The following is a 13957-nucleotide window of genomic DNA, read 5'->3' on the forward strand; positions in this document are numbered from 1 at the left end:
TTTTTAACATCATCCTTCAGAGTGAGCTCTAAGATATTTATTTTTGCTGTTCAGCAGCCTTACGTTTTCATCTGTTAAACACAGAGGACAATGGCAGCTTGAATTTCCAGACAGAAGAGGGTTTTCATCTGCCACAAGTAGAATGTAAGTTTTACTCACTGTCCTGTCCCAAGTGGCCTGGTAGAAACGTAACTAACACAATGCTCAGAGAGCTCCGTATTCATCACAGCTCCAGAGTTCACTAAAATCAGAGTGAAGACCATTCACATAGCACCTCGGAGCAGCTAAGACCATGGGAGGGGACAAATTCCAGGGGAGAGGCGGTGCTCACTCTCATCAAGAACAAGCAGAATGGAAGATCACTCAAAAGCTCTTGACTCAGGCCCCAATAGAGAAAGGCCTCTTACAAGCAAGTAATACTCTCTCCCACACACACACATAGCGAAAACTGTTAAGGGATGAATGATACATATAAAAATTATCTTTGACTGTGGGGCTTCCCAGGTGGTTGTGGTAAAGAATCCACCTGCCAATGCAGGAGATGCAAGAGACGTGGGTTTGATCCCTGGGTCAGGAAGATCCCTTGGGAATAGGAGATGGCACCCCATTCCAGTCTTCTTGCCTGGAAAATCCCATGGACTGCGGAGCCTGGCAGGCTATAGTCCATGGGGTTGCGAAGAATCTGAGCACGAGGGCATCTCTGAGTGGGAGGACAATTTGTGAGTTATGTTTTATGCTTGCTTATCTGTATTTCCTGGAAGAAACAGATGTAATGTTTGTAATCAGAAAGAAATGTGTGAATATATATAAATATGTGTATGTATGTGCATCTGTGTGCACATGTGTGTGGGTGTGTAAATTATGATTGTTTTAAGTAAGGGTCTGCAATATCAAATGAGAAAGGAAAATATCAAAAACCTACACAGTGGATAGGACAGCTCCCTGGTTCGCACCTGGGATCAAATTCCACTGCTGACTGGAGAGCTGGGAAGAGAAAGCCATGACAAGAAAGAACCAAGAATTCAGAAAAACAAGGGAAAAAGCATTCGGGATAGGAGGAGGAACATGGTACCAAAGAAAGATGGCCATCTGGCAAAGGGAAAAGGACACAGCCGGCTGCAGGTGAGACCCCAGGCAAGTCTTTTACTCTACCTGGGCCTCAGCTTGCTCTTCTGGAAAAGAATATCAAACTAGATGAACTGTAACTCCTCTCCAGTTTTAACCATTATTCCATGGTTTTATGTGGAAATATTAATACTGCCATAGAGAAAAATAATTTCATTTACCAAATATTCCTTGAGCATATAACCACAGGTTTCTGAACTGTGCTTGCAGGCAGAGAAGTACCTCCAGGCATGAAAGGACCTTGATTATTTCCATTTAAGAGGAGAGATATCACACGGAAGACTCTTAAGAGGTGGATCAAAAGAAAAATGGGAGAGTCAAGGCTCGATAAGTTTTACTGGAATAAAGGAGACCAAGTGAAGCATGTATATGGTACCTGACTCATCAAGAATATCAAGACTATCTCCTGATAGCCCAGGAGATGTCTTCAAACAGATCTGTGTAAGCATGGTGCCTAGGACCGAGGAGGTGTTTGACAGGTGAAGAGGGTGGCAGAGGATGAGATGGTTAGATAGCATCACTGACTCAATGGACATGAGTTTGAGCAAATTCCAGGAGATAGTAAAGGACAGGGAAGCCTGGTACTCCAGTCTACAGGGTCACAAAGAGTCAGACATGACTTAGCAACAGAACAACAACAGGTAGTACTGTTTTTGTTATTATCACTACCGTTTTGGCTATTGTAAATAGAGCACTGACCAGGTTCATGTATTGTACCAGACACTTTTGGAGTTTATCAACAAGCATTTGGGTGGATTAGTTAGCTAATTCAGGGGATTGGCAAGTTATCACCTGCAGGTCAAACTGGCTTGCTATCTATGTTTGTGAATAAAGTTTGACTGGAATACATACTCACACGCACACATACCACTGACACCCAGCATGGGAGCCACATAGTGAGCTTGCTAAAAACAAAGGTGTGGCAGCTGCCACCTCCACAGACTGTGGCAAAAGAAATCACTGATAAGAGCAGTGCCTCCTACCTGGCTCTGTCTCAGAATCAAGGGGAGCTTTTTAAAAGTTCAGATTCAGACCTCAACTAGAAATGTTGGATTAGAATCTCAAGGTGAAGCTTACAGATGTATATTTTTGATCAAGCTCCCTAAGTGATTTTGAGGCAGCCAAACCAGTATTTGGGAACCACTGATCTAGAACAAGTTATATAATCAATTGTAGACCTGAATAATAGTTAACAGCCACAACAAATAAGATATGTGGTTGCCTTGTTAGGAAAGAGAAAGCAAATAAAAGTAGATGAAAGAGAAATAGTAAAAAAAAGTAGACTTCATGGGGAGTGGGGATCCAGGCTTTGGGACTCAGCCATGACAAACAAAGGGCAGTGTCAAGTAGCAATGGGAAAGATTCAGGGTCAAGACTGGACTTGGCAAAACACAGCTTATCTGAGGATAAGATGTCCACTTTTAAATTATTATTATTATTATTACTATTATTATTACTTGACTGGATACTAGCTAAGAGGACATAAAGAATAACAGCAATGAGACCCAAGAAAGGAATCCTTGTCATTACCAGAATGTAAAAAAGTATGTAAAGTTATAACGTGCATCCTACCTTAACTTTTCGTGTTTTAAAAAAATATTCAAATACAAAATATAAGCTACTTCTTAAACCTCTGAAAAAACAGCAGATGAAGGCTTGTAATCTCCCAGCTGATGAGGGAGAGGCCAAACAGGAAGGAACTCATTCCAGATAAACAGTATCACTGCAGCAAAGATAGGAAGAATGGGGCTTCCAAAGCAGTCCTCCTCAACCCAAGACCCTCTTCAGAAACAGGTCAAAATACATAATTCTGAGCTGACTGAAGTCAAACAGCAGTACTTTAAAATGCTCTGTCAGACACAGATGAAGGATTGCTTACTTAAACCATCTCAAACTTCACAATAAATATGTGTTACGTGGCATAACAGAAACTGTTGCTGATTTTTTCAGCAGAATAGGATTCCTTTCTAATAAACTGGGTTAATCCTCACCTTAACCAAATTACTAAGATCAGTGATTTCTTCTGAGTCAACTAACTGTAACGTATTTAAAAAACAGAAATCTGGATGGTGGATGTATTAAAAATCTGCTGGGAGATTTCTAGTTCTCTTCCCGACAATGGCAAAAATTCTGCTCAAAAGGAGACTGGTAAGTACGTACAGAGGACACACTCCTTGGCTCTACACATCCTGACTTGGGCTTTTCTCTCCCCAGTTTCTTTACCTTCTCTTGCTCAGCATGCAAAACTCTTGCCTGTGTGTTTTCTGTGGCAGTTTGAAGTGAGTTGTTCCTCTTCTCCATCATCAGGTTACTCTGCTCAACATACCTATGAAATAAGGAGGGGAAAAGAAAACACGTATCAGGCACTCCATGCAGAGCAGGCACAACCCAATGTGCAGCCAGAGCGCTGCTCTGCTCCTTCATCAGCAACAATCCGAAAGCAGTTCCTTTTCCTAAGATCTGCAGTAATCAAGTTTGGAGGCAGGAACCTGGGCCCAGGGGTGAACTGCTTTGAATGTGTAGAATAAAGAGGAGAGGAATTCGATCAGGTGTAGTGAGGGGAAATGAGAGAAGAAAGAGATAGGAATATGAAGGCTGCAAGGAAGGAAGAGAAGAAAACCAATTCCCTCCCCTCCTCCATGTGGGAGATAAGGGACACTGAAGAAAAGAAATATGGAAAACGGTATTTTTAAAATGAAATGCTATATGCTGTGACATGTTCCCCTGACCACTCCCCCAAAATTCTTTTTCAGAAGTATCTAGAAAAATTATACAGTGCTTGGGTTTATGTGGAAATCTGTGAAGTTCTGGTTGATAAAACAGAGTCAGCCCAGCCCACACAGAAGACAGAAGAGCTGACATCAGAGTTTTCCTAGGCATTAACACTACTTTTACAGATGAGGAAACTAGAGCCAGAAGGAATAAATAAAATGCTCAAAGCCACAGAACAAATGAGGAGCAAAGGGTGGACTCAAACACGGGTGCGTGTTCTGTTGCAGCCTCCTGAGCCCTCTCTCCTGAAATCCCTCTCCGTCACCAAGAAGTCATTCATGCGACAAGCAGGAAGCAGAAAAGAGCAGAAACATACACAAAGCCCCCTGAACAAATGTTCACTGAACTCGGGCATTTACAAGCTAAACCCTTTTCTGCTCATCCTAGCCAGTGCCCCGTACCTGTCATTACCTCTGATTTCGTTCAATTAGTTCACTAATCTTGTCATTCTGTTCTTCTATCCGACTGCTCTTTTCAAGGATCTCTTGCTTCAACCTTTCATTTTCCTAAATTCAAAAATATGTGATGTGTAAAACTGAAGTTTTTAAGAGAAAAGCATCAGATAAAAGGGAATCAACTTGAACTGATGGGTGATACTGTTAAAAAAAACCTAGAACTTCTGTCCAGATAAATATAAATACTTACAACAACATATCAAATTCTACCTGATGGATACAAATCACTATATCTAACAGACTAAACATATAAATGGCTATAAAGTGAAGTGAATTTGTGATATATGGTGAAAAGAGAAATGCTTCCTTCCGATTACAGAGTGATGTCACTTGGACTAGATTAAGCCACAGTGGATTTTCCAGAATTTCCCAATTCCATGGAGCGTGAGCATTTATTACATGCTCTTATTCCTGGAGTGGAGGTTTTAAAGGTAGTACATCTCTGGACAGAGCACGGGAAGATCTCCAGGCTGAGACCACTCTCACCTGAATAATTCGTTGTATGTTGCTCATAATCATGCTTGTTTCCATGGTCACCGACATGCTGGGAATGAGCAGGGAATTGCCAGCACTATGCTTCTGTAACTCTTCAACCTACAAAATTAGTGCCAGAAAAGTCTTTAAAATTTCATTAAAATTAATGAATTAAATGAATTAATGTAATTAAAATTAATTTTCATTTTAATGAAATTTTTGCAAGGAGAAATACAATGTATCCAAGATCTGACCACTGAGAGGGTTGTTAAGTTTCTGAGACAATCTCTAATGTAAGCAGGAGTTTTCTTCTGCTAACTGCATCCCTAAATAAAACAACTCTTTTGGGAAATAACTACTAACCACTATCCATATGGGGCTTCACAGGTGGCTCAGTGGTAGACAATTTGCCTGCAATGCAGGAGACGCAGGTTCAATCCCTGGGTGGGGAAGATCCCTTGGAGAAGGGAATGGCAACCCATGCCAGTATTCTTGCCTGGAGAATCCCAAGGACAGAAGAGCCTGGCAAGTTACAGTTCATAGGGTCACAAAGAGCTGGACACAACTGAGTGAGTGAGCATGCAGTATGAATACAGAAAACAAGAAAGAGTTCACCTGGAGTGCTGGTGGCTCTCTTTTCGTACTCCCTCTTTATACCCCACTTAATTTTTTTTGGATGCACCATGCACAGCTTTCCAGATCTTAGTTCCCCAACAAGGGACTGAATCAGTGAAAGCAATGATTCCTAACTGCTGGACCACCAGGGAATTCACTTTATACCCTTACTTTCAAAATGAGATGACTCTGTTACCTTAGTCATTAGATGATCCATTTTATCGGCCACTTTGCTGACTGCCATCCGAATTTCAGTGTTATGTTGCCGGGCTTCAGTCATGAGAAATGAAGCCACGTCACCTGATCCTAAATAGACAAAAGCCAAGACGAAACTTATGAAACTGTAAGAGAGGACACTGAATGAGGAAAAGCCAACAGCTCTATCAGCAGAGGAAAGAAAGAAATGAACATTTCCAAAGACTAGGAAAGGCTGGCGGTGAGTCACACCGTTAGGACAAGATGGAACAGCTGTAAAGGTCAAAGGGCTCCAAAGCTAACAATAACCACGATGTGCTCCTGCGGCATGCAACCAGCGGTACAGTCTGGTTCCAGGGCACACGTGGGGCCATTAGCAGCTCAGATTGCTTCTCCATTCACCCAACTGCATGCCAGGCATAGGATCAGGTACCAGGGATACAGCAATGAGTGAAACATGGTTCCTGCCCTTGATAAGCTTAGTCTGGTGAGGAGACTCACATGTAAACAGATCACTGTAACAGAGTGTTTGTTGTAAGTGCAAAGAATGAACCATGTACCAGGTTACAAGGTACAAAAAGGAGCACAGAGAACAGCAACATTAACTTTTTAGTGACACATATACATTTACATCTCTGGAAGGAGAGGGAGGGATGGTAACAAGGAAGGCTTCTCAGAAGAGATTACGGATTTAGTAGTTTGCCAGATGGAGAAGAGCAGGGCTTCCAGACCAAGGATACACACAGGAAACTCTTAACCGCTCCCGGACCTTACATTTCATTGGGGATATTCTTGCTTCTTTCTACCCCTGTCCTAATACTCAAAGTGATCACTGTGCAAAACACAAGCTTCAGAAGAAGGCAGGATACCATCCCAGCTGCATACACTTATTTTGCTTCGTATTTACACAAGGCAACCATACTGTACATGTATACAAAATACCTGAAAAGTTACTCAAGTGACTGCTTCCTAAGGTCAAGGGGGTTTAAAGATGGAAGACAGTAAAGTTTTATTTCACACTCTTTTGTGTTGACTTTTTATAAAAGTGTATTCTTTTCACAACTTTAAACTTGTAACAATGTAGCTCTCATATGAGATACTAAACAGTCATGCTTTCTCCCAATTTCCTCCAATATTTTCCTCTTTTACTATCTACGAAGAACTCTACAGAGCAACTCTCAGAGAGGAATTTAAAGGGCTGGCAGGAAAAAAATGCAAGAAACAAAACACTAGTCAGAAGGGCTTTGAGGGGGATGCTGGAAATGTTCTAAAGTTGGATCGTGGTGATGTCTGCACAACTGTGTAGACTGAAAAAAAAAGTCATTGAATTGTACACTTATAACCAGTGAACTGGGGAGATGACAAGACACGGAGGAGTCGGTGGATGCGGGGTACTTTTCTCTCCATCAATTCATTAGGGATACATCTTCAGATACAGAGGATCTCACAGAGCACCAGCTGACAGTGGACAGGAGTCCCTGACCAGCAGAAAGGAACATATGGATCCACACAAAACTCACAAAGGTCAGTGTTTCAGACAGTTCCTGCTCCAGGAACCTCCTTCCAGAGTGATGACCAGGCATGACCCAACTTCCAGTCTACCCATAACGGACATGTAGCATGCGCAAGAAATAAATCTTTATTATATTTTAAAAAAGAAAGGAAAAAAACTAGTGAACTCCATGGTATGTAAGTCATACCTCAACTAAGCTTCTTAAAAAAGAAAAGACAAAAATGGCAGAGATCTACTGGAGTCAAAATGAGAATGGATGGGAGACGGGGAAGCCCAGCAAGAGCAGAAGATGAGAAATGCCTACCTTGAAAATGAGGAGGCTGCGAGAGTGGTGCGGGGTACAAGGGCCGAAGGGGCTGCAGTTGGGAAGCGACAGCTGGTGCCTGGGGGTAAGCGTAGGCCTGCACACCTGCATAGGGCTGAGAAGAGGCCAAATTACAGCCGGTTTACAAAACATTCATCTCTCTCTTTTCTGCTTAGCTTGTCTTTGATGGAATAAGGTAGGTAAACTGGAAGGAGACTCAAACATATTGAAGCTGGAGATGGATAGACCAGGGTTTGGTATTGGACAGTAACTGCAGCAGGAGAGGAATGATGTAATTCATTCCTGGCATTTAGTGATGCTAGTCACTAAAGCCCTACGGGCATCTCAGGTTACTCCCCAGTCCTCTTGTGATGATTTAATTCAGTAGGAATTCATCCCTCAGCCATTGGGCCAATAGATGGCCTGAGACGTTTTAAAACTAAGCAAACTCTACTTGGTTTCATTAAAGTAAAAAAAGAGGCGTTCTGATTCCAAACTAAATCCAATAGTTTCCAAAGGATGCCTCTGCCTAGCTAGATTCTGATGTTTATCTGTATGACCAAGCACTCTCATTTTCCTGAGCCTCAGTCACCTCAACAATTAAATGAAAATAACAATACCACTTCTTACGGTTGTTGTATGGGCTAAATGAAGTGACAGATAGCTAAAGTTCCTAACCCCCTGGTAAGTAAGTGCCTGGAAGACAATTAATGTTCAATAAACAGCAGCTATCATTTTAATAATGATGGTTATTCTTCCTTGAATTAAGGAAATACAGTTCGTTTCCAGGGACAGGTGTAACTACCCATCCATTACTACAGGATATAACTCTCCATTAGGTCCATTCAGGAGTGAGAGAGGCCAAGCTAGGACTTTTCTGATTTCCGATGCACCCTTACTAATGAGGCATTGCCTGACCACCATTGCTCTGACCCCTTCCCCCTCACCTCCCTGTACCCCACATGAAGAATCACCAAAGAAGTGGGAGTCTTTTATCATGGGGAGTTAAGTCTTATCCATCAAATGTGTTGGGCAAAAGAAAGAGTCTACTGTCCTGGCAAACTGTCAGCAGAGACACACAGGCTGTTGCCACTGCTTCCTATGAAAACAGAAAAAAAAACAAAAACAAAAACCTACTTTTAAGAGCTCACCTCTGGAGGATAACTAAACAATTCGAGTTCAGCTGTATTTGTGTACAGCCTCCCCCACCGCCCCTCCACCACAACCATTCTACGGAGTGTAGAGCGCAATCTTAGCCTATCAGCTGTGTGATAGAGAAGAACACAGAAGACTTGAATATACATCTCTAAATTAGACATGTGTGAAAGGAAGGGAAACAAACATCAGTTGGCTTTCACTGTGTGTCAGGCCTTGTCAGGTGTTTTGCTGGTTCTCAAATTTAATCTTGACAACAACCTGCAAGGCAGGCAATCCTTTGCTTGTTTAGACATGAAAAAGTGGTGGTTTCAAGAAGGGGAAAAATTTTAAGCTCTGCGGGGAACTGCTGCTGTACAAATTGAGCAAAAATAGAAAAAGAGACTGAACAGAACAATAATAAATGACAGCATATAACTGACATGGTTAAAAAATGTTACCTGAAAGGACTGGGCATTTCCAGATACAGCTGAGTGGGAATCAAGAGATGCAACTTGCATCAAAGCAGCAGATGGTGTTTGGAGACGGGAAACAGATGGCTGAGGTGCTAAGATAGAGCAAAAAGTTCTCACTGTTAAACCCACTCCCCACTTCTTGGTACAAGTCCGGACTATCACCTTACACACCAGCACCCTTCACACTTGACCACTTGCCTCACCTAATTCTCCTAAAACCGGACCTACTGGATCTCAGCAAGTAGGATCTAAACCTACTGGGCTAGTGAAAGGAAACTGGGTTTTTCTGAGTGCACGAGATTCAGACCTATGACCCCATCAGCTGACAGGAAGTGCAGAATTACACACAGGGAGATGGCTCATCAGCTGAGTGCCAGTTTCAAAACCTAAGAATGCAACACAGCAGAAGACACAGCAGGCAGACCAAATACATCTCAGGTCTGAAAATGCCCTATCCAGGGACAGTCTGGGAAGTTCTATACTCTAGTCCAGTTCTCAGTACTAAAACAAAACAGCCTAACATTTTAGAGTACAGTGACGGTAATTTTGGTACCAACCCAATTTAAGGCCACAGAGCCTTAGAGGGGTTCCTTACCTTGTGAGGTCATCTGTGGGAGCACTGGATGGGCTGGCTGAAGAGAGGGCTGGACGGATGGGGTCGCCAAGGGCTGCCCAGCTCCTCGAGGAGCATTCACGTCCTACAACAGGCACGAGCATTTTGGTTATTACATCTATGGGTCCTTAGTTGAAGACTGAGACCGACTATCCACCCTAAACCTCCTTACAACCAGTGTTTTAGACCAAAAAAAAAAAAAAAGAGGAAGGAAAGGTAAGCAGAAAGGCACAAATTTAAGGCATGGGCTCTGGGAGGAAAGCACTCTATTATGTACTAGAGTAGGATCTCTCTCCCTGTAAGTTCTATCGAATAATTATAGTTAAATTTCCAGTGTCCATTGATGATGTTATTTTATCTGAAGCAGCTAGAGTGACTGCTGTCCATAATGAATCATTTTCCAAACCAGCAGCTACCTTAAGACTGACCTAGTCTGCTTCCAAAGAATTAGGGCGTCTCACAAGGAACCCCAGGGAATAATGCAGCCTTTCTCTTCTGCCAAATAACCTCCACAGACCTCAAGGTACTCACAGAAAATCACACACAGTAGGAGTCACTGTGTCTCATTACCAGGCTATTTTTGACAATATAGAGTGTTTTCCCTTCATTCTTTTTCTTCATAAAAGCAAAGTGATGCTGATCCTATTCTAATTCTAAATAAAGGTAACATTGCAGGGAGCATGGGTTCAATCACCAGTCAAGGAACTAAGATCCTGTATGGCACACAAAGTGGCCAAAAAAAAAAAAGAATGTCTAAACAAAGTTAATGTATAGACATCTTCCTGATTCACACAAGGAAAAAAGAAACTTGAGGCACAATGTACAGAGACTGTGATCTGCTATGCTACAGTAGTTCAAGGGCTGATATCTCTTCGACATTCTTTTACTTTAGAACTTCCTCTTATCTCCTGAAATTCTCAGAAATGTATTATGCGTTTCTGGAAAAGCATCCCAGGTTTACATCATTACACAAATCAACTTAAATGTCTAACAACAGAATGAAAGGAATTATGATAAATCAATATAACAGAACACTGGGTTATCTATCTTTAAAGGTGATAAAGCTTTGCTTTATTTCTTTTTCTTATATTATCGATACTAACAGAAATGTTCATGATATAATATTAAGTTTAAAAATCTGATTATAAAATGACATAAAAAGAATGCCCTTTTTGTTAAATATGTCTTCTTTTTAATTTAAATTACCCTATAATAGGTAAGTAGCACTTAAAAATTTTAATGAGAATATCTTACCCAAATTTCATTTCTAGAACCCAGATAAAAATCAATTCTATAACAGGTCCCAGAAATCTTATCTTTGTTTAAAATGTTAAATCTGCACACAGCTTTTCCATGAAGAAATAAAATAATGAAAAAATAAAACTGTTTATGAATTTTTTACTCAAGATCATCACCTTTGCTTTGCTGAACATCAATGTCAAAGAATCCTAAAAATTAATCACTGTTTCAATTCAGTTGAGAAAGCATTATTGTATTCAATAAAGAATTAACCAATGGTTAAAGAACTTAATTGGAATTGTTACTTCTTGTCATTCACCAAATTCCGGATGGACTAAATATGAAATAACAAATCTAAATATATAATAATAAACATTTTAAAGACACATGTAATGTTTACAAATATCTGAAAGTGGGAAAGCTTTCTAAGCATACTGTCAAAAGCAAAAAACAAAGGGAAAAAATTGATAGATCTGATTGCAATACAATTTTTTTTTTTTTTGCAATACAATTTTTAAACTTGAAAAATCAACATTTCCCAAGAGAATCTAAGCAATTCGATCAACAAATATGACTTGAACATTCTTTATGGGTTGAGCATCATGTGGTCTCAAAGGTTTGATTTATACTAACAATAGAGATTTCAGTAGAAAACTAAATTAACCACTTAAAACCGCCCAGCTCTTGTGACAGATATACAGAATTGCTTCCATTTCTCAGGGGAAGTGCTAATTACAGGAGAAACACATGTACCAATACCAACCTGTATCATTTTGACTATAAGCTCTCTAAATAATGATTCTGTTTAGAGGCAGGAAAAGCAATAATTTCAATTAAAAGAACAGAGAGGGACCTCCCTGGTAGTCCAGTGGCTAAGACTCTGCACTCCCAATGCAAGGGGCCAGGGTTCAATCCCTGGTCAGGGTACATCCCACATGCTGCAGAACCAGGGCAGTCAAATAAATAAATATTAAAAAAAAAAAAGAACAGAAGACAGCAACATCTGCACTATTCATTCTAAGACAACCAGTGGGACATACTTCAATTTCTGAATCATTAGAATCCAGCTGTGGTGGAAGAATGGGCAGCATGGGCTGGCCCATTTTAGCCATCCGAGAGATCAACTTGGCCTTGACTGTATCAGGATTCTAAAAAGAAAGGAAAGTCACAAAAATCACTGTAATCAAGGTTCGTTACCTTCAGTCAACTCTATGTCTTTGACTCTTACGCCACATCTATTGAAAGCACTTTTTCTACAAAATGAGAATTAAAGACTTCTTTCCTAGAAGCATACATGGGTCACAATGAATGGCAGTAGAAAAAACAATTCCCTACGTGTTGGCATGGACAAAGTGGTTCCATCTGTATTCCTTCATTTCAATCAAGTCTCCTTACCAGGCATAAGTATTCTCACTTTACAGATGAAAAACTCAAGTACAGATTAAGGGAGGGAGGCATTTTAGATAATAATACCTTCTCAAAAGCCCAAGAGCAACTCAGTAGGTAAACATTCAGAACAGATTTAGGGAGAGAGGTAAACAGGAACTCTATGTTCTAAATTCAGGTTCATTTAACACTGACTTGGCACTGATAACATACTAGTCCCTGAGCTGGATGCCTCTGTATTCATTAACTGGTTCAAAGTACAGTTTTCAGAGCAGTGTATAGCCCTAAGAGTAGCAAGATAATCTAGTGAGTGTAAAACGAATGACCATAGCCTCTATTTTAAAATTATTTATAAGCTACAGTATTATTGTTTAGTAGTTCAGTCGTGTCCAACTCTCTGTGACCCCATGGACTGCAGCACGTCAGGCTCCCCCATCCTTCACCATCTCCCAGAGCTTGCTCAAGCTACTGTATACATAAGACATTAAACTTGCTTACAGCGATGGATAATACTTCATATAATTTGTAAACAATTATATACTCAGAGTGTGTGCTCATCTTTTTTTAACAGTGGAGGCACATCAGCAAAACAAGTTAGATCCCTCAAAAGATGACTAATTATATAAATCAATATCCACACAATGGAACACTGGGATCTAAAGATAGAAAAGAATGAGGAAGTTTTCCATACACTAACATGGAAAGACACTGTTAGTATAAAAAGCAAGGTACATAATACATATAATATGCTATTTTTTGTGAAAGGGGGGAAATAAAATATACATTCCTACTTGCTTGCATTTGCATGAAGAAACACTGAAGGAAAATATAAGAAACAAAAGCATTTACCCAAGGTGTGGGGGTGGGGAGGGGGGTGAAATAAAACAAGGGTACATGAGGAAAGGGGTAGGAATGGTCTTCTCAACGTATATCCTGTTATACTGTTTTACTAACTGTGCCCTATGAATGCAATTATATATTAAAAGCAAAAGATAAAAACTTGGGAAATTCCCTGGCAGTCTAGGTTGGGACTTTGTCTTCCAAAGAAGGGGGTACAAGTTCGATCCCTGGTAGAGGAGCTAAGACCCCACATGCCTTGCAGGTAAAAAACCAAAACATAAAAAACAGAAATATTCTAACATATTCAATAAAGACTTTGAAAATGGTCCATATAAGAAAAATTTTTTAATAAAAACTTCAATGTAAAAAGATGGTTAAAGTTTTATGTCATATGAACTTTGTCTCAATTAAAAAAATAAAATTGCAAAAAAAGAAAGGAAAAAAAAACATTGTAGACCACTAACTTACCAAAAGTTACCGAAGTTTAGAAATATTTGATAAAAGTAGCTGTGTGTAGAGAGTACAAAAGAACGAAAACTGAACAATTTTGTCGGCATTCAAAGATCTGAGATTTTACACTGTTTTCCCATTTTCTTGATTCCTTGGCTTACCCTTCTGGGTTTAGACCACTTTTTATACATATCAGATCAATTATTTGCTTAATTAATTCCTACTTTGGATTGTATATAAACAAGTAAACTAGAGTTGGAGGGAAATTAATCATCGATTTAAGTCCACACAGTTACCCTAATGTGGCAGGCGACAGCTACAAAGCGTTAGCACTTCGACCACCTCAGCTATCACCCATCCACACGC

The 13957-nt window shown here is 40.3% G+C and overlaps 1 protein-coding gene across 4 annotated transcripts in view; it reads right to left on the reverse strand.

The window, feature by feature from the left end:
* FKBP15 (FKBP prolyl isomerase family member 15) overlaps positions 1-13957 on the reverse strand; it is a 57079-nt gene that overhangs the window by 13622 nt on the left and 29500 nt on the right. For 2 of the 4 annotated variants that reach the window (XM_070795304.1, XM_070795305.1), the window contains 8 exons: positions 11956-12063; positions 9659-9761; positions 9049-9155; positions 7454-7568; positions 5638-5747; positions 4839-4946; positions 4309-4403; positions 3286-3451 (listed from right to left, as the gene is read on the reverse strand). In XM_070795304.1, the coding sequence (XP_070651405.1) occupies positions 3286-3451; positions 4309-4403; positions 4839-4946; positions 5638-5747; positions 7454-7568; positions 9049-9155; positions 9659-9761; positions 11956-12063 (912 nt within the window). The remainder of the gene's footprint in view (positions 1-3285; positions 3452-4308; positions 4404-4838; positions 4947-5637; positions 5748-7453; positions 7569-9048; positions 9156-9658; positions 9762-11955; positions 12064-13957) is intronic. The other 2 variants (XM_019966742.2, XM_019966740.2) reach the window with 2 other exon arrangements.

Source organism: Bos indicus, chromosome 8, assembly GCF_029378745.1.
Source record: "Bos indicus isolate NIAB-ARS_2022 breed Sahiwal x Tharparkar chromosome 8, NIAB-ARS_B.indTharparkar_mat_pri_1.0, whole genome shotgun sequence".
In the NCBI taxonomy this organism is placed as follows: Eukaryota; Metazoa; Chordata; class Mammalia; order Artiodactyla; family Bovidae; genus Bos; species Bos indicus.